General features: G+C 31.0%; 2 protein-coding genes and 1 long non-coding RNA gene across 3 annotated transcripts in view; 2 read left to right on the top strand and 1 right to left on the bottom strand.

The window, feature by feature from the left end:
* LOC139094425 (maltase A2-like) overlaps nucleotides 1-20,874 on the top strand; it is a 187,491-nt gene that overhangs the window by 20,450 nt on the left and 146,167 nt on the right. The gene's annotated exons all lie outside the window — the stretch shown is intronic.
* Nucleotides 6,082-8,075, top strand: LOC139094607 (uncharacterized). Its single transcript, XR_011544787.1, has 2 exons — nucleotides 6,082-7,326; nucleotides 7,407-8,075. It is a non-coding gene; the product is annotated as an uncharacterized lncRNA (long non-coding RNA).
* On the bottom strand, nucleotides 8,065-9,068 carry LOC139094604 (phosphatidylinositol 3,4,5-trisphosphate 3-phosphatase cnrN-like). The gene is made up of 2 exons (XM_070645724.1): nucleotides 8,868-9,068; nucleotides 8,065-8,793 (listed from the first exon to the last, which is right to left on the bottom strand). Exons 1-2 carry the CDS (start codon nucleotides 9,004-9,006, stop codon nucleotides 8,234-8,236), a joined length of 699 nt encoding a protein of 232 aa, XP_070501825.1. The 5' UTR covers nucleotides 9,007-9,068; the 3' UTR covers nucleotides 8,065-8,233.

Genomic DNA, 20,874 nt, shown 5'->3' with positions numbered 1-20,874 from the left:
AGATCTATTTTCTCAGTTTGTTCAATCGAAACTCACTGTAAAATATAAAAAATCCCTACCATATACATTAAAAATAATACTGTGTGATATTATTGACAGAATTATTCTCGGTCTAACTCCATATTCATTGAACATCAAAATTCATGAAAATTTAGATAGCATTTTGAATGATGGAGATGATATGGAAATTGTTTGGACTGATTTTAAAGGCATTAAAGACTTTGGAAAAAATGTTAAGGAATACAGAGATTCCGTTGAAGAATTAATTCGCCATTTTATTAAATATTTTATATCAACAGTTAAAAAATATCAAGAGAATTCCGTTTCTAACTCATCAAAATTTCTCAAAGAAATAAATCCAGGTTATTTATTAGTTTATGCTGATGTGGTTGCTGAGTCAATTATAAATAATACAAAAGGAAGAATATTGGCTGTCGTTCCTGTGTCACATCTTGAAAACAACTTTATAAGCATCCAAAATATTAACTACTCACCTGTCATTTGCTCAGAATTTAGAACAATAAGTTGCGTGTTAACAACAGAATTTGGTTTTCCTTTTCCTTTGGACGCAAGTTTTGTTCCCACATATTTAGCACTACGTTTTAAAAAAATTAATTCCTAAAAAATTATAATAATTAATTGAAAATAAATAAAATATTTTATAAAAAAATTTAAAAACTCATCCTGTTATTAATGTCTCTCACGATAAAATTACATTTATTTATATTTAAAAAATTTCACCAAAGATCATCTCACACTAACAGCTTAAATTAACTAAAAAAAACTCACATCTTCTTTGAGAAAAAAATATTTTCAAAATTTTATTCACATACAAGAAAAAAAATACAAGATTATTACCATATTATTCTGTCATTCTTGGATCGTTTGAGTGGACATGAAACAATTTTTTTTCAATGCCATCAACAATACTACTGCTGTTGACGAATTCTGCTGTTGAATACTTTTCAATATCAATAAAATAACCGATCATTAAAGTATGAACGTCACTTAATTCACGTTCGCTGGTACACAAATTTTTCCCATCAACTTCATCGTATCCTTTCATTGTCAAAACATGGTAAATTGGAAATTTTTGCTTTTTTTCTTCGTCTAATTTAACGAGTCTTAAAAACAAATGTGGTTGATATTTTCTGTATAAATCCTCGAGTTCTTTATAGTTGACAGCAAAGTATGGTGTTAAATTGATTTGAAATTTAATCGGAGGAGTCTCAAGTAAGTTGACACACGTTGGCGTCGCCTTGGCGCCATAGAAAGTTTGCTGCAATTGCAAATCGATAATTTGATAATCCACACCAATTTTAAGTTCAGAGCAGGATTTGAATGGAACTTTATTTGATTTATTCGTCATTAAAATGACTTCCTCTTGTTGAAGTTGAAGTGAGCGCTTAGGCATCATTTTTACTTCTTGAATTTAATAGAATGAATTTGAAGATGAAACTGATGCATTTAATAAATGAGCGAAGCTTTTTATACAATTTTAAATAAGAAAAGAATATCCCCCTCCTAAGCCATTTCATTTGTCATATATGATATTTTAAAATAAAATATTTCATTGTAAATCTTTAATCTATACATATTTTTGATTTTCATTTCTTTTATACTCGGGATTGCCTCGTCTTTAATAGAGAAATGAATCGATTTTACATCATTTTTAATTATTAATGAAAATACAAATTGATTTTCATACATAAGCGTAAGTCTCCGAATTTTACTAAGTTCAAAAGGCGTTGAATGACTCGAAGGAACACTTATGTAAACAATATTTTCATAAGTATAAACTTGATTTTCCATATATGTAGTCGTAGAAAATGCCAAAATGTGTCTATTACAGCATGGGCAGTAAATCAAACATCGGATTAAAAATTCTTTGTTTAATGGCACTTGAGACAAATTTAAAACATTGTACGTTTTATATACACAACTTCTTCCAATAAATGTCATCATTTCTTATCTACAGTCAAATTATAACTGAAAAACAAACTAAAATTTAGCCAAGAATATTCTGATTTTATATCAATAATTTTTATTCTCTTCTGTGTGAAAAAAAAAATACATTTTTTCGATAAATGCAAAAACAAAAATGTTGAAAACCAAAGTGATATAAAAAAAAGAAGAGGGGGGGGGGGGGTTGATGGAAGCTGAAGAGCTGGGAGCTGCGAGCTGGGAGCTGGGAGCTGCAGAGTTGGGAGCTGAGAGCTGCGAGCTGCAGAGCTGCAGAGCTGAGAGCTGGGAGCTGCAGAGTTGGAAAGTTCTCTTGTTATGCTCTTAATCTCTGTTGATTGTGTTTGTTTATTATAAGAGTGATTCATCGGGAAAAATTCCAATTACTGTCTGATCGATACATCGCTTGTTTTCCGAAAAATATATTGGTATCTTCATGAATTCATCTAAATACTCCATCCAATACGGTGAATTTTCGAGACAAATTGGAATTGCACATTCAATGCCTGATGTAGACAATATTACATTCTTCTGTTGGCTTGTCATTAATTGAATGTATGACTTATAAACTTCATGCAACATTTCTGTGTTCCTTGCAACACGATCGATAGCTACATTCATTGTAAAATATAATAACATCATTTTTTTAATGTCGCCAGCTTCAAGATAAACACGTGAATTGCGTGCAATATCATGAATAAATGCTAAATTTTCTCCCTTTCTTCGCGTAAATTTAATAAATATTTTATCGTCCAATTCAATTGTTCTTTTGGTTGCTGTTGAGTCGAATGTGGATTTTAAAATTTCTTCAAGACTTTCAAGAAGTCTATGCATAGCGATTGAAGACATTTCTATGAAGCCATGCTTTGATAAATATGAAATCATACAATGTACACCATATTTTTTACTTTGACCTAAACCAAAAATAAATATTTTTGAGTTTATTATAAAGGTTTGTGCTCCATAATACAATGGAAATGGCGTGACTGTAAAATTATCTGATTTTGTTGCTGCAAAGATATTTAAACATTCCTGATATCTTTGAACGAAATCATTTTGAATGCACGCCTGCATCTTAACTCGAGTATAAATGCTATACTGATTTCCATGAAAACTTTTTTTCCTTTTTATATAATTTTTAATGAGAGTATATAAAGGCCCCCCCGTATTTTCACTAATCAGTATTAGTGCTAAAAATGATTCTTCCATTTAAGTTTCCATTCAGAGTTTTATTAGGTGGTGTTGCGGGATCTGGCAAATCGTCTTTAATAGCCCAAATTTTATTGAGGCATTATGACACAATTACACCATCGCCACATAGAATAATATATTGTGCAAAATTCATAGATAGCTTACCTCATGAACTTAATGGACTTGTAGAATACTTAAATCAAATTCCAGACGATGATTTTTTTTCAAATTTAAATAAGAATATGAGAATTGTGTTGGTGATTGACGATTTCATGCAGGAATCTCTTCAATCAAGCACTATTCTAAATATGTTTCTAGCTGGTCGACATGTTGGCATTGGAATTATATTAATATCTCAAAACATCTTTAGCAAAGCTAAATTTTCTAGAGACATCTCTCTTAATTGCAACTACATTATAATAATGAGAAATATTCGTGATAAAACTCAAGTAAATTACCTTTCAAGACAAATTTTTCCCAAACAAAAGCATTTCTTATCAGATATTTTTAAAAATTTTTTGAATCAACCATATTCTTACATCGTCTTAGATCTAACTTCCGAAGGTAATGAATTAACAAGAGTTCGAACAGATATTCTCTCATTAAAACCAAGATGTTTTATTAGTGAAGAACAAAACAAAAAACTCAAAAACGAAAATCCAAATTTTTTAATAAACTAAGAAAAAAAGTTTACTTAACATATAAATACATTTCTATTTCATAAAATATTTCATTTTCACGATGACATCGAAGATTATCGGTACATCAATTAATGATTTAAAATATTTTAAATTACCTTATAAACTGCAAAAAGGAAAAAATTTAAACGTTTTTCATGAAAATCATATGCTAATACGTGGAAGAGGGCTTGGACAAGTATTAAAAGGCGTGTGGACATCTCTGCATCCAATTTTATTGCAGGCTCTTCCATATATTAAAGAGATTGCAAGAGAAGCACTGGAAGGGAGTGCAGAGGTTTTAAAGAAAAATATAGAAACAAAAACAGATTTCAAGGAATTGGCAAAGCATGAAGCATCAAAAAGATTTCAGAATTTGACTGAAAAAGCAAAAAAAACATGTATTTAAAGGCTCTGGAATTAAACAAAGAAAGGTTAAAAAAAATATAAAAAAGAAAGACAAGCGTATTACATCGGTAATTCGTGGATTGCTTTTACGAGATCAAGTCAGAACTAAAGAGCTAAGAAAAAATAAGCGGAAAAATTACCCAAAAAAAATAGATATCAGTGAGAATTTTTTTAAGTAAATAAAAACATTATGAGTTTCAATCATTACACAATATCTAATTTAGATTTATTCACTTCCACGCCATACAATTTAACAATAGATTCAAGTGAATTTGTCGAGGTATCACCAATCAATCCTATAAACCAATGTGACGTCGTCGAGTTTCGATGTTTGAGTCAGCCATTGACTTTCAAAAATTTAAGTGAGATTTATTTAAAATGTGAATTAAAAATAGTCAAAGATGATGATAAAGAATATAGTGCTCTCGATGAAACACAACCATCTTTAGTTAATAATGCACTTTTCAGTTTAATCAAATCAGCATCGATGTTCATCAATAATGTGCAAGTAGTAAACTTTAATGATACATTTGCCAACAAGGATACAATTGAAAGTTTTGTCAATTTTGATAAAGGATCTTGCAAGGGTAGACTAATTGCCCAAGGGCTCTTTCCAATTGATCAGAAAGAAACTAAACAAAAGTTTTATTCCGATTCTAAATTAGTTCAACTTAAAGGGAAATTTAATATTCTGAATTGTGAAAAATTTCTCATACCAGGTTGTGATGTATTAATTAAAATAGTAAAACACCATGACAAATTTCTATTAATAGAGTCAAGTGATGCAAAAGGAAAATTTACTTCTAGTAAATTACTTTTAAAAGATTTGAGAATTGAGATTCGCCATGTGAAAGTTCGCGAAAATTTTAATTTTGCCTTAGAGAATCATCTGTCAAAAGGCATCGATATTGAATATGACTTTAAATCTGGCGAGTTAACATCATACTCTCTGCCATCATCAACGACAAATTACGTCGCACCTGCTGTCTTGCTCTCACACAAACCATCCTTTATATTAGCAACTTTTATTAACTCTAAGAATTTCTTAGGCGATAGACAATTAGATAGCCACCTTTATTCCATGGGTAATTTACAGGAATTTTCATTTATAATTAATGGAGCACATGCATTGCGTCAGGGCGCATTAACCTTCAAAAATTCAAAAGACGAAAGAAAATATGCTGATATTTTTATTAATTTATTTAGATCTCTAGACAGTCAAAATGAAAACTACAATGCTCTAGTTAACTATGAAAACTTTCCAACTAACGCATTTTTTATTGCTCATGATTGCACAAGCTTTAATTTTGGATTGACAAATGTCCTAGAACCTATTGTCAATTGTAATATTGGGTTTTCTTGTGTTTTTTCAACACCCCTAAAAGAACCAGTAACAGTTTTGATTTATGCATTGAAGAATCGAAAATTTAAAGTAAACAGTGCCCGTGTACTTGAAAGTATATATTGAGTAAACATTTATAATTTTTCTCATTCATTAGAAGATCATTAACTTGAAAAGATATAGTTATGATTATTTATAACAATGAAAAGAAATAATAAACAGAAAAAAAATTATCAAGAATAGAAAATTTTAAAAAAATCAACATTTCATTAACACGTTCTGCTGTTTAAATAAGCAACAAAAACAATTCATCCAAAAAAATTTGGATAAAGGTCAAATAGAATTTATTTCAAGTATTGTATTCTGTCTACTTAATCAAATTTTAGATATTGATAAAGAAAGCAAAAACAAATTAAGGAAATATAAAAAAAAACTTCAAATTATTTCTGACGGAAAAAATAATCGTAAAAAAAAAATTTTAATAAAAGGTGGATTTTTGCCCGCACTTTTTTCAATTCTCGCATCATCAGTTGTGCCAACTGCTATTCAATACATTTTGAGACAAATAAATGACACAGAAAAAGAATGAAATTTATGAATATTATTTAATATCACCGAGAATTTTAAAAAGTTTTTTGACATTGGAAAGACATTCAAAACAGAGACAAGATATTTTAAATATTTTATTTAATAAAAATGTAGACAATTTGCATAAAATTCATTTAATCCATAATTTATTGGCTTCAAAACAGAATACTAATGGTGAAAAAGACATAAACAGCAACAGTGTTGCATTTGAGCCGATCTCGCATTCATCGCCAGTTAAACACATTGTTGATAACAAGATTTCAAATGAAATAAAAAATAAAATCCAGAATTCATTAAATAATTCAAGGTTAAAAGAGGACATATTTGAGACAAGTCAACCGACTATTGGAAATTTGGTAGATTATGATTTAAAAAAATATGAAACAGACACGGATGAGATTGACCTTAGCAAGATTAGAAACTCATTTATAAGACGTATTAGTGAAGCGGCAGGAAAAGAAATCGACGATGTGAGAGATTTATCAGTGGGAAATGTGAATAATGATAAGAGCTATGTGAATGTGAGAAATAAAATTTCAGATTCAATTTATACAGTTGAAAAACCTGAAATATTTCAAAAGAAAAGAACGAAGAAAAAGAAACGAATAAACCTAGATTATGATTCAGAAAAAGAAATTTCACCAAAACATCTGAGATCTGGAAAAGTTCTAAAGAAAAATGAGAAAGATGAAAATAAGACAAGAAAAAAATTAAATTTAGATTCCAGTTTCGTACACACAAATAACGCAAATGATGAACGAAGAAATTCAGCATTCAACACACAGTTTTCTAAGATGACGAGATATTTGTTTCAAAATGAATAAAAACAAAACTAACATTATAATTTTTACGTATAAATATAAGGTTAAAATTCTTAATTTTTATCATTCACAAGTTTACTTTAAACAAACTCAGACATCAGCCATGAGTGTGGCCTTTGTATTGTTACAATTTGATTATTCGAATTATAATAATGAAATAATACCATTTGTGAATCAACTAGAAATCACGAAAGTATCACTAAGCAACGACTGTATTTCGGTTAAGGAAATACACTATACGTATCCAGTTTTTCCAGCTAAAAAAAGACTTACGTCAATCCATTCATCACTTGAGTTTGGAATTGCTAATACAGCAATCGAAACTGTAAACGAAAAAGTACGAAGTCTTTTTGGATCTGTTAAAGCTGTATACACTTCATGTGAGGTCTCTAAATTAATTATTAATCGTCATTTCAGAAAGGAGGGTGCTACTTTTGAGATACATTTGTTGTAGTCATGAACAATTTCCAAATTGAGAGGGATTTAAAAAACAATAAAATAACGCATGATAAGTTTCTTGGTGTGCTTGCATCGGATCAGCTTATCACACTAAAAAAATTAGAAGGAGGTATAGTGGTGAACTTGTGCTCATCAAAAACTACAGGCTGCCATTGGCTTAGCATTTTCAAAAGAGACACCAAGTCCAAACTTGAATATTTTGACTCTTCAGGCTACTGGACTTTCTTACTTGATAAGAACATAACTTCATTTATTCTTAATCAAGCCGAAGGTCAAGGAAATATCATCAATAATATCCAAATCAACTATATTCAAGTTCAAGATAATGATTCAATTGAATGTGGTAAATTTGCAATGTTGTTTTTATTTTTTCGCTGTAAAAATAAAACAATGAGACAGTTTTTAAGCATGTTTTACCATAATGCTAGAAAGTTGAAGAAGAATGACAAGATAATTAAAAAATTATATAAAAAACATTTTATTGACAAAATTGAAAAGATCGAAATTAAAAGAAGATGCAAAGGATGTAACTTTTGCAAAAAAGTAGAAGATAATTCGAAAATCATTAAAATTTTGACAAAAGTTAAGAATACAATTGAAAAATAAAAAATAAAATATTAAACCTAATCCTGTAATTTTACAAAAAAAATTAAAAGATAAAGTATTAAAATTTTGAAAAAAAAGTTAAAAATGTAATTGAAAAATGAAAAAAAGTTAAAAATGTAATTGAAAAATGAAATAAAAATAAAGTAGAAGTAAAACAAAAAATTTATAAGTCGTTTTTTTCATCCTCTTCTTTTTGGTTTTTGAGTGAAATCTAAGAATGCATTTTGCATTTCCTCTATTTTGTTTGCCATACTTTGCGTTGTTGTCTCTTGAATTATTTCTGTTTCATCATTAATTTCTGTCATTTCTATCTTAAACTCATCAATTTCTAGCAATGTCATTGAGCTAATTTCACTATTTTTATTCGAATCCTCAGTCGCTTTTTCCACTCGTTCGTCCACATTTTTATCCTCATTACTCCTAGCTTCTCGAGATTCACGATTTCCACGTCTACCATTGACCAATGAACTTCCAATTGATTGTGAAGGTTTATCCATTTTTCCCATATTTATAAAGCCATTATTGTTTTTCACATACAAGCCATGTTTCTGTTCATGAGCAGATTCACTTTCTTCACTTGCATCATTTTTATTTGATTTTTCAGAATTTTCATCTGCTTCATTTTGCTGATTATTCTTCTTTCCATTAGTATAAAAATTATTCGTGTTATGTTCATCAAAACTATTATTTGAAAAATTAACAGCACCCTTATTTTCATATATTGTTAAACCACTGCAAGCTAAAAATAAAAATAAAATTACTGAATATTTAATCATATTTACACAATGAAATTTGAAACTAGAATGAGCTTACATGAATGAATGATATTTGTATAAATAACTATTTGACCTTCGATTGAAATTGTTGATTGAACAGGCAGGCAACTGCATTTAAACAATAAGCAATCAATGATGAATAGAAATATAAACAAAAACAAACTAATTAAGGCCATGCTGATAATAAGTAATCACTTTTTTAATGAAAACACTAAGAGTTCTTAACTAAAGTTCTTAGCACATTTAAGAATTCAAATTTTAGAAACCGTTAATTTTTGGTGTCGACAAATCAGATATGAATAAAAAAAAAACCGTTTAATCGGTACATTTTCTACTACTGTTAACAACAAGTTTCACATTTTCATGGGTAATGCGGAAGAAAGTAAACGTGCCCGAGGTGATGCTGGGAGATTCTTTTGGTTGTAGGGTGTAAGATGGAATTTTGGATTGTTCTATTTTAGAAGATAACTCTAACCATGGCCCTAAAAACTAGAATTAGGTTATTTTGAGTCATATTGTGTCATTCAATGTACTCTAGCCGTGGTGTAGTTAACGGCAAATCTGGTCTGTTTTTCTCGTATTAGGGATTGCTGTGGTGGTCGTTTTCAGGGAGAGAGGGGAGTTTTTGGGGGGTTTGGATGTCAAATTCGTGAAAAAATCTCAAATTTCTCCATAAATTTTTGGAGATTCTTGCAAAAAATTTCAAATCCCTCCCACTATCCTCTAATCTTTCTACTAATGCTACGCTACTAATTGCTGCGATAATTAGGACTCTCATTATGTTTTTGTAAGACCTAAAGCTGGGTTCAACGCTTAAAGTGGAACTGGTATCATATCTATTTTCCATCATTGCTGCCAATATTCGACAAAATAGTGTAATCAGCTACGTTTCAAGAACATATGACCCAAAATAAAGAAAAGGTTGTCCTACCAAGTCTGTGTAGCCTCCTTTGTGCATTCCAAAAAATCATATTAGCGTTGGTATTATCTTCATCTTTTGGATATTTTGCATCATAAGGAATGCCCAAAAGATACTCCCCAGTCAAGAAAGTAAGCAAGAAAATCATCAACATCCTACAATTGCCAGATCACCCATAGCTTTCCCTTCCAAAAAATCCTGTGTCACTCGGTCAGACTTCTACACTTTTCTTGATATATAAAAAAATATTTGCTATATATTACATTATAACAAAAATAGTTTAGCCACCACTACCGGAATATAATATTACATGATATATATATAAAAAAAAGTAACAAGAATGAAAAGTTTTCTTACAAAACATTAGCAAAAATGTGTTCCACTTGAGAACAAAGAAGAAAGAAAATTATTGTTTCTCGCAAATTGTTAATAAATTTGCTTAATTTCCAACAATGTTTTCTCATTCTTTTTCCTACATTTTTTTTGTTGTTTTCTTTTTGGAAAACTTGTTGTATTTTTTTTCATCATAAATGTTTTATATGCGCAAAATTATTATTATTATACTGGTTTTTGATTGAATATGCCATTAAAGATTTTTCTTGACACCGAAAACTACAAAAAGTTTTACATGAAAAAATACATAAATTATTGAATTTTTGTTAGTTAAGTTAATTTTGTAACGAAATAGACTAAATAATATTTTGGGTCTGGATTGTCAGTTGAATTTCCGAGCGACACAAATGGAGAAAGCTTAGTCACAGAACTTATAGGACTCTAAGCCATTTTATTAACACGAAATTGAAGCTGTCTATTTTTGTCATCCATATGGCTGCTAAAGAGATTTAACAGAGCCTTTAGAGTTCAGTAGCGGAGCCTTCTCCATTTGTGTATCTCTCGACTAGTTGAAGACTTACTCGATTTTTAAGCTAGTTGGTTGTTATACAATATTTTGTCAATTTTACATCAGATTCTAATGAAGCTAGTTATAAACCTCAAATTATAGATGCCATTAAGGATGATTTTGGATATAATGCCAGTCCTTATGCCTTGTCTTAGTCAGCTTGTCATCATAATCACTCTAGTCCTACTGAAGAATTCTTCGAGTCGCCTTGATTCAACTTTAACATGTAAGTTTAAGTCGACTTCGTCCAATATACGCAACTTCCATTCAGCGTCCATACGGCTACCATATTAAAGCAGCTGCAATTTGGTGTTAATAGAAGAGCGGCGAAGCCTTTAAAGTTTTGTAGTCGGAAACATCTAGAAGACAGCAATATGCTTACAATTGTTGACATATTGCAGTACACATTAGTTTTCTAAACTAGAAAATATCTTCTAAACTTGAAAAAATTCCTTTAAACTTGACCTCTTTCCAGTACTTCTTCAATATATCTCCGACTAAAACATCATCTCCTATTTTTGGATTAAATTCTCCCCATTTTTATTTTTAATATAAATTTTGTCATGTATATATGTAGTCATATGTAACAGCACTCATAAGTTCGTCATCTGATAAATGACATCTCATAAAATTTCTCATGCAATAAGCTTTGATGATGACAGCCAGCAACAGCAGTCAGTACTTTACTATTGAAAGTCAAAAGGATCGTTTTCAAATAAAGATGCGCGATCCAGATGTCGATGATTGGCAAAAAAAAAAAACTTTTTCTGTTGACCTTTTATCGTCAGTAGCAATAGGAGCAATGGTCCTTCACATTCTGAAGGGACACAAAAAAGAGAAGCATTATTAATAACTGTTCATTTTCACTTTCTTTTTCAATATTACATATCGAACACACACGTTACTATGAATATATGGAACTTTCTCCCTGCTGTTGCTCTCCGCTCTGTGTCCAAGCTTTCTTTTTTCATTGACGACATCAATTTTTTTCCTTTCGTTCCTTTTATTTTCAATAATTTTTTGTCGATTGGCAAAAAAATAAAAATCAAGAAGAATAAAAATTTTTTTATTAGTGAACAATTGATGAAAATCTTTTTATATTTTGCCTTACTTGTTATGACCAACTGGTGAATTTTTTTTTCTCAACCTTTCGAGATCTTTTAGAGAAAATGACTTACATGCTATTCTTTAAGTATTAAGAAGGGACATTTTGACTAAAGATAAATGATTTTTTATCAATACTAATCTGATTAGAAATCAGGTGTTTTATTGGTATGAATATCTTGAGGGTAATCCATTATAGGGAAAGTAGAGTTAGATAAAGGGAAATGCTATATGACGTCATGCAGACCATTGACCATTCCTGTTGGCTTCATTTTGATTTCTATGTACAAGATGATTTCGGAAATGATCGGTTGTAAACCTTACCATACCAATCCTGATTGTTCAGAGCTAGCAAAAGAGTCAGGTGGAAAACCTTCTGTTGTAACCTCAGCTCCATATAGAAACATAGTTGCAGTAAGTAAGGACCCTGATTTTAGGTATCCATCCACCCTTCAGATGAGGTGCTTTGAATAGATACATACATTTGACATTTGATCAGTTTCGGAGTCAGACTTCGGCTTCTCTAATCACCTTATCATGCAAATAGATTGTAGGAAGATCAGATAACGTCATACAAGAGAGAAAGGAAGCTTAGATGGCATTTTGCAGACAGAGTTTGAAAGGCTAGATGATGACAACCTAAAACTTGACCAGAACTAAAATAGATACTGAATTTTACAATTTTTAGACATAAGACGAATAACTGAGCCCTTCGAAGTTGTATGTCTGGATTACAGTTTGAACTCCTAACAAGTGGATGATGGGCGCTGGGATCAGAGTTGTAGTTAGTTTAAAAGGGGTTTGTGTTGCATTATTGTCTCAAAAAACCTTAGATAATTGAAGAATTTATTGAAATGGAGAGGGAAGGGGTTTGAGAGGTGATATTATCTACGCTTCCATATCCAGTTCCAGAGTATATTCATCCAATAATATTAGAACTTAGAGATAAAATTCATATAAATTAATTAGAAAAAGTAAACCAAAAATTATTTTTTCATCATCAAAATTACGTTTGAGCCATTCCAAAAATAAATCAACTTCCAAAAATATTTTTATGCTCTAGAAAAATAATAATAATAAAAAATATTTCATCCACATTGACGTCAAATGCCAAATATATAACAAACTTCACTCATCGTAGATTTCATCTATGATTATTTGTTGTTGTCCTTACATACATACATTGGCATTCTATATTTAGTCACAATTTCTATAGACCCTTTTTTATCACATTTAGATTTCAATTATCAAACAAAAAAAGAGCATGGGATGTTGTAAAATTCAGTCATTGTCTATTCTATTTTTGAGTACATACAAAAGTTTCTTACATTTTCATTACGATGATATCATCAGCACATAGTTAGTTAGTGAGAACGGTCACTTTACAGTCTTCCAATGAAATTAATAATACTCGAAAAAATAAAAATTTAGGAAATAAATTTCGATACACACAAAAAAAGGAAGGAATGTTGAAAAGGAGAAGTTTTGAAGCCATAGCCAATGAAATTTGGCCATTGACCATTGCCACAATGTATTCAAATTTTGTTTATTTTAATTTTTCTCACTGCCTGCTTGTACATCCACTTCTATGATATGGAAGCTTCTCTTCTTGTTATTTCTATTTCATATGAGAAACAGCATAAAAAAATTTGGACATACAACAATGTACAAAGAGGATATTGAATACCAATATCCGCTTGACATTAAAAACTATTTTGGAATTTGTTCAAAAAAAATGAAAAGTTTTTTTTATTTCTCATTGAATATTATTGTAGTCTTTTTGTATGCGCCTTCTATTGGTTATGTCCCGTGCCATATATAAAAAAATCCCCTTCAGTTCTCATATCTTTTTCTCTCGTTATTTTTTTTTGCACTACTGTGAGATCCTCTTTCACATGATACTGTCTTTAGCATGAATATTGTGTGTTATGAGCATATTGGGTCATATTTTGTCAGTTCTTAATGCTGATCATATCTAGTTGCTAGTTACAGATTTGATTTTTGATTAATAATGCTAATACAAATAGCTTAATCCCAAGTGGACACAAATACGTCAGAATAAGTCATTAACTGCACATCAACATGTCTTCAATTAGTCATAAGGGCTATTAGCTTATGATGTTACGCAAGAAAATGAATTTTTCGGTCCTATTCCCCATCCATCCCCTCGTTATGACTTAACGTAATAAGTGAATGACCGTTACGATTGTCTACTCAAGGATCGATGCAAAAATGGTTCAAAATCAGATGCTATGTTGCATGCTGTCTTGTAATCCTGACTGGGATCGGGAAAGTCCCATCCCGGACCCATGGCAAGTTCTTAAAAATTTGCCAGGACTGGGATTTCGGGAAAGCATATTAAGTTGGCTGCCATTTAGCCATCATTGCACCTTCATTTGAATACATTGTGCTTCTCGGGTAAAGTCAGATTCTTTAATTCAGATTACTACAATAACTAAGAACTAGAGGACGTCCAAAATCTTCAGACCTATGTATCTACTGTTGTCATACTTAATGTTATACTTCAGAAGTGTCTTTGTATGAAATTCAATTTTGGATCCCTGGATAGCTTACTTTTCCCTATCTCTGGATATCTGGATAATGAATTATCCACAACTGAAGAATTAATTGGATAATTCAAATCCCAGAGATAGTGGATATTAAGTTATCCAGCTTAATTCATTTGTCACTTCATTGGATGTTCATCAAATATTATTTTCCCATGACACAGCACAAAATGCGCCTTAAAATCGCCTAATCTTCCTACCTTACTTTCCCAATATCTGCCACTATCAATGTCTATTGTGAAACACATGCATATCACATGCAAGCATGTGAGAATGAGGTTTTTTAAATAAAAATAATAAAAAAGTGTATAACAAAATTAACGGAAGTAGAAATTGATACTGTGCTGGAAAAAAAGTTTGTACTTTTTTTTAAAAAATATACAAAATAAAAAGAGGAACTTAATGAAGTAAAAAATTCTATTAGGACGGGAATATTTTATTAAAATTGTAATCGATACTTTTCATTTGCCCCTTGAACAGAAAGAGTTTTTGATACTAAGGAATTAAATTAACAGCCGTATTGAACCTTTCAATAATCTGTATCCCCTTCATATCTAGTCATGGATTGTGAAGTTGACAAAATTCAATTAAAAAACTTGTAAATTTTTGTATGGTTTTTAATGTGTGCATAAAAATTGCTTTATTCCTGTCTAAAATATGTAATTTAATTCACAACTTACGTATGGAATTACGCGAAAATCCGAATAGCAAATTCAGTACAGACAAGGGGATGTGAAAGAGTAAAGTGCCCCTAAATAAACTCACAAATGTTCGAACGAATGAATATTTCATAAGTTAAGCTTTAATAGAATCTCATCGGTGAATAATTTAGATCTCAACTGCAAGTTGTTACTTATTGTTGATATGGAATGTCCATATGTGTGTGGGAGGGAACATTAACTTGGCAGGACATCGATAGATATTCATATACATAGTCATACGATTTACAGAATTAAATATGATGTTTGTTCTAAATTGAGCTAATTTTTAACCTTTAATCTTTAGCCTTATGTCTATATAGACGACACATAAATGAGGTACAAATAAAATGATACAATTGCTTGATATACATTTTATGAAATGGAACTATACCATGCATTGCTAATGATGGTAAATTACAATTATTACTGCTCATTCATTGCCCTTCATAGGAGCAAGCAGTTGGCTCAGGTAGTCGAAAATCATTAATTGAAACATGTCGTGTAAACTGTTGTACGCAATCAATTGTAAATGTTATTTATTTAGTACCGTCCACTCTTATAAAATTGAACTGTAATGCAGCTTATAAAATATAGATTATAAGCAAGAAAAGCAGTCAAGTGAGCTTGCTGGAATGTCGGAAGAAGTCATAAATTGTGCACATACACTACATACCGATTATTTAATCGATTCTGTGTATATGCAATGCATGAGCTGCTTGACATTTTCTTTAAAAGGTATTGAATTGAATTATAAGTAATGGTGAAGGAGTTGGGAACTTTAAAATGTGGAGCACATGGAAATATTCAATTTTTGGACACAGATTTGGGATTGCTGCATCGTGAATTTATGATTTTCTGATACTTTATGGCTGTAAAGATGAATTGCGAACTATGGCCACTCTAAGATGTCGCTTGAAGTTCCTTCGAGACCTGGCTTGCACTTGCCAATGCCAACATGCTGTAACCTAATAAGCCCTATAACTATAAACCGTAATTTCAAAACTATCAACTTAATTTCCCCAGTAAACTTGTCAACTTTACAGGACAGTGACATCTCAATAATATAATATCATTAAAATGTCATTGTCCTACTATTTCCTGTTGTACATTATTCTGAGAAGAATCCTCACTAATCGATATGTGAGAGAAACAAATAAACTATATTTTTTTATATAGAAATAGAATGGACATGTCCCAGGAATAATACTTAAATAATAAATATTGAAATGAGCAATGTAAATTAATTCTAAGGAAGACCAGAAGGAGAATAAGTAATGGAAAGGCAAATAAGAAGAAAAAAAAAATGTTCTAGAGTCAATAGAGTCAAATGAATGAAAGCTTACAAAGATAAAGGATGGATAAAGAGTTAGAATCATATTAAGGCGCATTTTTGGGGAATTTTGGAAGTAGATTTAGATGATGTCTCTATTTTAAGTGAGAAGTCATGAAAATTAAGAGTTAAGGCTTTAAATTAGTAAAAAGATGAAGTTTTAAGACAGAATTTGATGTCCGACTGGACTGGCTTTTATTTGACTAATTCTATAGACAACTGATGCCTTCTGGACATGATTAATATTCCCTAGTACTGGTCATACAACTATTCAAACTTAGATTTGTCACCTTAGGGAATATTCGAGTACAATACATGTCTAAAGCTTGATTTGATGACAATTTCTAACTATATCCCCTAGTATAACTAGTGAACACCCAACAAACTGGTCCTTCGAGTTAGATAACATCATCATACCCCAAATTAACAGCCTATTTCTACAAATAATTCATCAAGTCCTTCAAACTTTCAATAAACCAACAATTCAATCCAAACTGAGTACCGTAATTACATTTTCATGATAAAAGGACGCACAAAAAGAAGAAATGAAATGAAAGCGAATGAAGGGCAGAAAGTGATATTTCTGGAAATGTCTTTCGTCCGATATGAATCCTTACTCACGATATCTACATTTAGGGAGAGAAAAAAAAATTATTAAATATCAATTTACACTGTCTATTTTATTATACAAACATTTCATGGAGGCATTTTACTTCTTATTCACTTAAAGGTCAATTAACTTGTTGACAAAACGTAAATTGACGAGAAATAGAAGTGGATGTGGAACGTGAAAGGCAAGCTTATAGAGTCAGTCAAAGGAAATGGACGAGCACATAAAACTATCCGGAATAGATTAAATTGTTAGCTTGATATAATTTCATTTTCTTCTTTTAGATTCCATTTTAATTCATTAATTATGAGTTATCGTGCTAAATGAAAGAAAATATGCTACAACGCCCCACTATCTAATAATTTCACAATATAAGTGATGGTGTCTTGTGTGCTGGATGTTATGGAATGATGAGACGCATTTTGGATGTTGGAATTTATTAATGATGTGCTGTTTTGGTCTTGTTTGAGTGAGGCTAGTGGTAAATTGGTCTAAATCATCATTATTTGAACATGTTCTGTCTTTATAATGACTAACTAAGTCCTCAAGTACCCAACTCTGATTGGGATTCCTTCAAATTGAATTTCAAGACGGCAAAAGAACACAAGGGCAGCCCAACAACTCTTGGAAAGAGCAGACAGTGTTGCATTGGTGTTAGAACTTGTCTAAAAGTAGCCAGCAAGAGAGCCAGCTTCCAACTCGAACTAAGAGAAGCCATGGATCACAGTTGATATGTACGAACAGCTAAGTTAGTCATTGAACAGCCAAACCATCCGTCAAGTCATCAAAAAATTCCAAAATCCACGCTAAAAACGGCACTAAAATCGATTTTCCATTTCAATTATTAATTTTTTCTTTCTAAGGCAAGAATAAAGCAACATTAAAGCGATCATGCGAAATGATATTCAGCACGTAATTAATACGAGACAAGGCAATGAGCAGAGGCACCTTAAAAAATGTGTGTAGATTTCTTTTCATACGATTTAGAAATTAGACAGGCGAAAAATAGAGAGAATTGATGAAAAAAAAGGAATTGAGAAGAAAGGAAGGTAGGCAAACGAGTTTCACAAATGTTTACATTTTTGGATTCTCTCTTCTTCCACTCTTTTCGCTTCTATAATAATCATTTATGGAATGGCATAGCGAAGCATGAATAAAAATGTGTAAAGGAAAGAGAGCAAAGAACAAAAAAAATAGTCCCATCTGTCGATCGTTTCCTTTTCATCCATACCCCGAAAAACGATATAACAACAAAATATCATAAATGGGGTCTTTGAACTCTCGGACAGTTCTGTTGCTTCTCTAATTTCCATTTCTTCACATCAAATATGTTTTCAAATATACAAACAGGATTAGATGAATACATTTCGGTGCACTGTTTGTGGATGAAGTAGACGTACAGGACATGAACAACAGGAAGGCTACGCGGGATTTTTTTTTCTGTGCATGTATATTTATCTAACGCAATGCATTCGTTTTAGAGACCATTTGGTCGGTCACACTTAGTGAGTACAGAAGGGCAGAAGAGCATCTATCAATGTGCAACTGTAAATGTGATGATCTGTCTATCTATCTTGCCTATCCATTTTTACGTAATGTCGATTTGTTAATTGGTTTTTTCAGCTTACGTGTGATGCTTGAAAAAATGAATTTTATTCGATATTTGACGGCTGTTGCTCTAATTTTTTTGGTTGGTAGGTAGATGGAATTTCTTTGAAATTTGTTGAATTTGATGATGTAAAATTCTAAAATATAGGATAAAATGTTGAAATTCAAGAATTTTTAGAGATATAGATTCGATTTGGATCATCCACATGTCATCGTGTTGAATTGATGTTCAGGAGATGAATAATCAGTAAATTTAGATCAATGTTGTGTTTTCTTTGAGGGAATGCATAAATTTATTAGGGGTTTGTGATCTGTGCTTGGAAAAACTCAAGCAAATTAGAGGATTTTGTTCAAAAAAGGTGGATAGGTGTGACCCTAAACCGGAGATAGACCCCTTTAGAAGGTTATTCGATGTCGTTGAACTTTGGGAATTTTTGAGCTATTTTAAGCATTTTTGAGTGACAAATTGCTCTATCCATAAGGTTCTAACCAATGATTGTTGTATCAAGTTGTATACTTTGTTGAAATCATTGATTCCTATATTCTGAACTGCTAGATCTTTAACTAGATCCCACCAATATTTAACTGCTATAGACTTTCTTAAATTTCAACAAAATAAATCTAAATTTTTACACAATTATTTAACACCATTTTTTAGAGGAGTTGCAGGAAGTAGCGACAATAAATAATTATTTTCTATTCAGTAATTTAGTCATAAATGCAATTAACATGAGATCGAGCTATGTAACTGCATCATGTCCCATAAATCATAATTTTTAATTTCGACAAATTTCATTCCTTTGTGATTCGAAATCAAAGTCCATAATTTTTATAGCACATACTATGTAAATCCCCTAAATCATTGTTTTGTAATGTGCACCTATAGTTTTACAGTATGTAAAATAATAACATCTATCCCTTAACAAAACCCATTAATTGCTTTCATCGATACAAACAATTTTCTCAATTTTCGTTCGAGAATGTGCGAAGAGTCAGCATCTGAAAGATGAGGCATACAACAAGAGATCAAGTTACCATCTATCGTGTGTTAGAATTAAGTGAAAGAAATCGTATTGCAGAATGTCAGCCTCCTCCCGAAAAAAAAAGTATAAAAGTACATAACGTAGGTAAACAGGCAGCTGCCAAACTCTTGATTGTCTCGAAATTCTTTGATTTTACAGCAAACATAAGGAGGAAATAAAATGAAATTTTAAAAAAATATTTAAGTCCGGGGGAGAATGTGCAACTGGTATTTCTAGTCTCGCTCAATTCTAAACTGTTGAACGGCTGCTGCAGTTTTTTTTTCATTATTCAGATTCCGATATTTCTCCTTTTTATACATGCGAAGGGAAACATTTGAAAGCATAATTCATAAATTTTTATAAAATAAAAAAGGAATTGAGGGGTTGTGCAGAAAGGAAGGTAAAGTAAATGATCACAGATGATTAGGACCCCATTTATTTAATACACATATTAAGCTGCTGCTGTTGTTGCTGTTGCTTTCTCGTGTTTAAACAATGTTTTTTCTGCTTTTTCAGATGCTGAATTTTTTTATATATTTTGTTTTATTTCTAACAAGAGTGTCATTAATTTGAAGGTTGTTATAGATTAAATGTGCTATTTTTCATGACATATGGTTGATTTTTTAAAGAGGAAATTCCTTTACAAGTTGAGAGACTCGGTAAAGTTCTGACAGCGATGAAATTTTTTTAGATCGATTGTGGTGCATTTGAGGATGAATTTATGGACATTTTAGGAATTTTTTGGGGATTCAGCAGCAATTTATTGCTGCAAATTGTGATATTTAGCATCAATCACTAAGCCTAATTACCAATTTCCAAGCTTAACCATTAAAAATTGAATATTCACACTTTTATGTTGGATAATCTACCTTAATTCTAAATTTTATGTTCATTCCTTTATTAAACTCTAATAATTTAAAGATTAGAACCCACTTAATGGATATTTTAACCAACACTATGCATAACCGTGCCTTAATGTGACAATATTTCATATAATCTGTACGAAAAACCGTTCAACTGACGTCACAAATTAATCCTTTGGTAACTGCACAGCAGTACGCAGTTTGAATCTAATGCATCAATTGCATAGCACAGCAGGGTTGTAATTCATAAGCTCAACAGTATTTAATGTGCATTAATAATGTAATTATGATTTGTGAGGAGATTATTTACCGGTTTTTTTCTGGGATGTTATTGGATTTGACTTCAATAAGCCTCTGTATTGGAAGTTAGGATAACTAGGCTGGATGACGATCTCTGTTTAGTGAAGAGAACTTCTAGT

The sequence above is a fragment of the Chironomus tepperi genome, unplaced genomic scaffold (assembly GCF_022539635.2).
Source record: "Chironomus tepperi strain 1889 unplaced genomic scaffold, CSIRO-AGI_Ctep_v1 contig_354, whole genome shotgun sequence".
Taxonomy (NCBI): Eukaryota; Metazoa; Arthropoda; class Insecta; order Diptera; family Chironomidae; genus Chironomus; species Chironomus tepperi.
Note: the sequence above shows the minus strand (reverse complement) of the source record. Positions and strands in the feature narration are given on the sequence as shown.

Coding starts and splice junctions, on each gene's coding strand:
- LOC139094604 (XM_070645724.1), bottom strand. CDS start 9,006: ATGGCCTTAATTAGTTTGTTTTTGTTTATATTTCTATTCATCATTGAT. Junction 8,794..8,867: donor TACAAATATCATTCATTCAT/GTAAGCTCATTC, acceptor TTTTATTTTTAG/CTTGCAGTGGTTTAACAATA.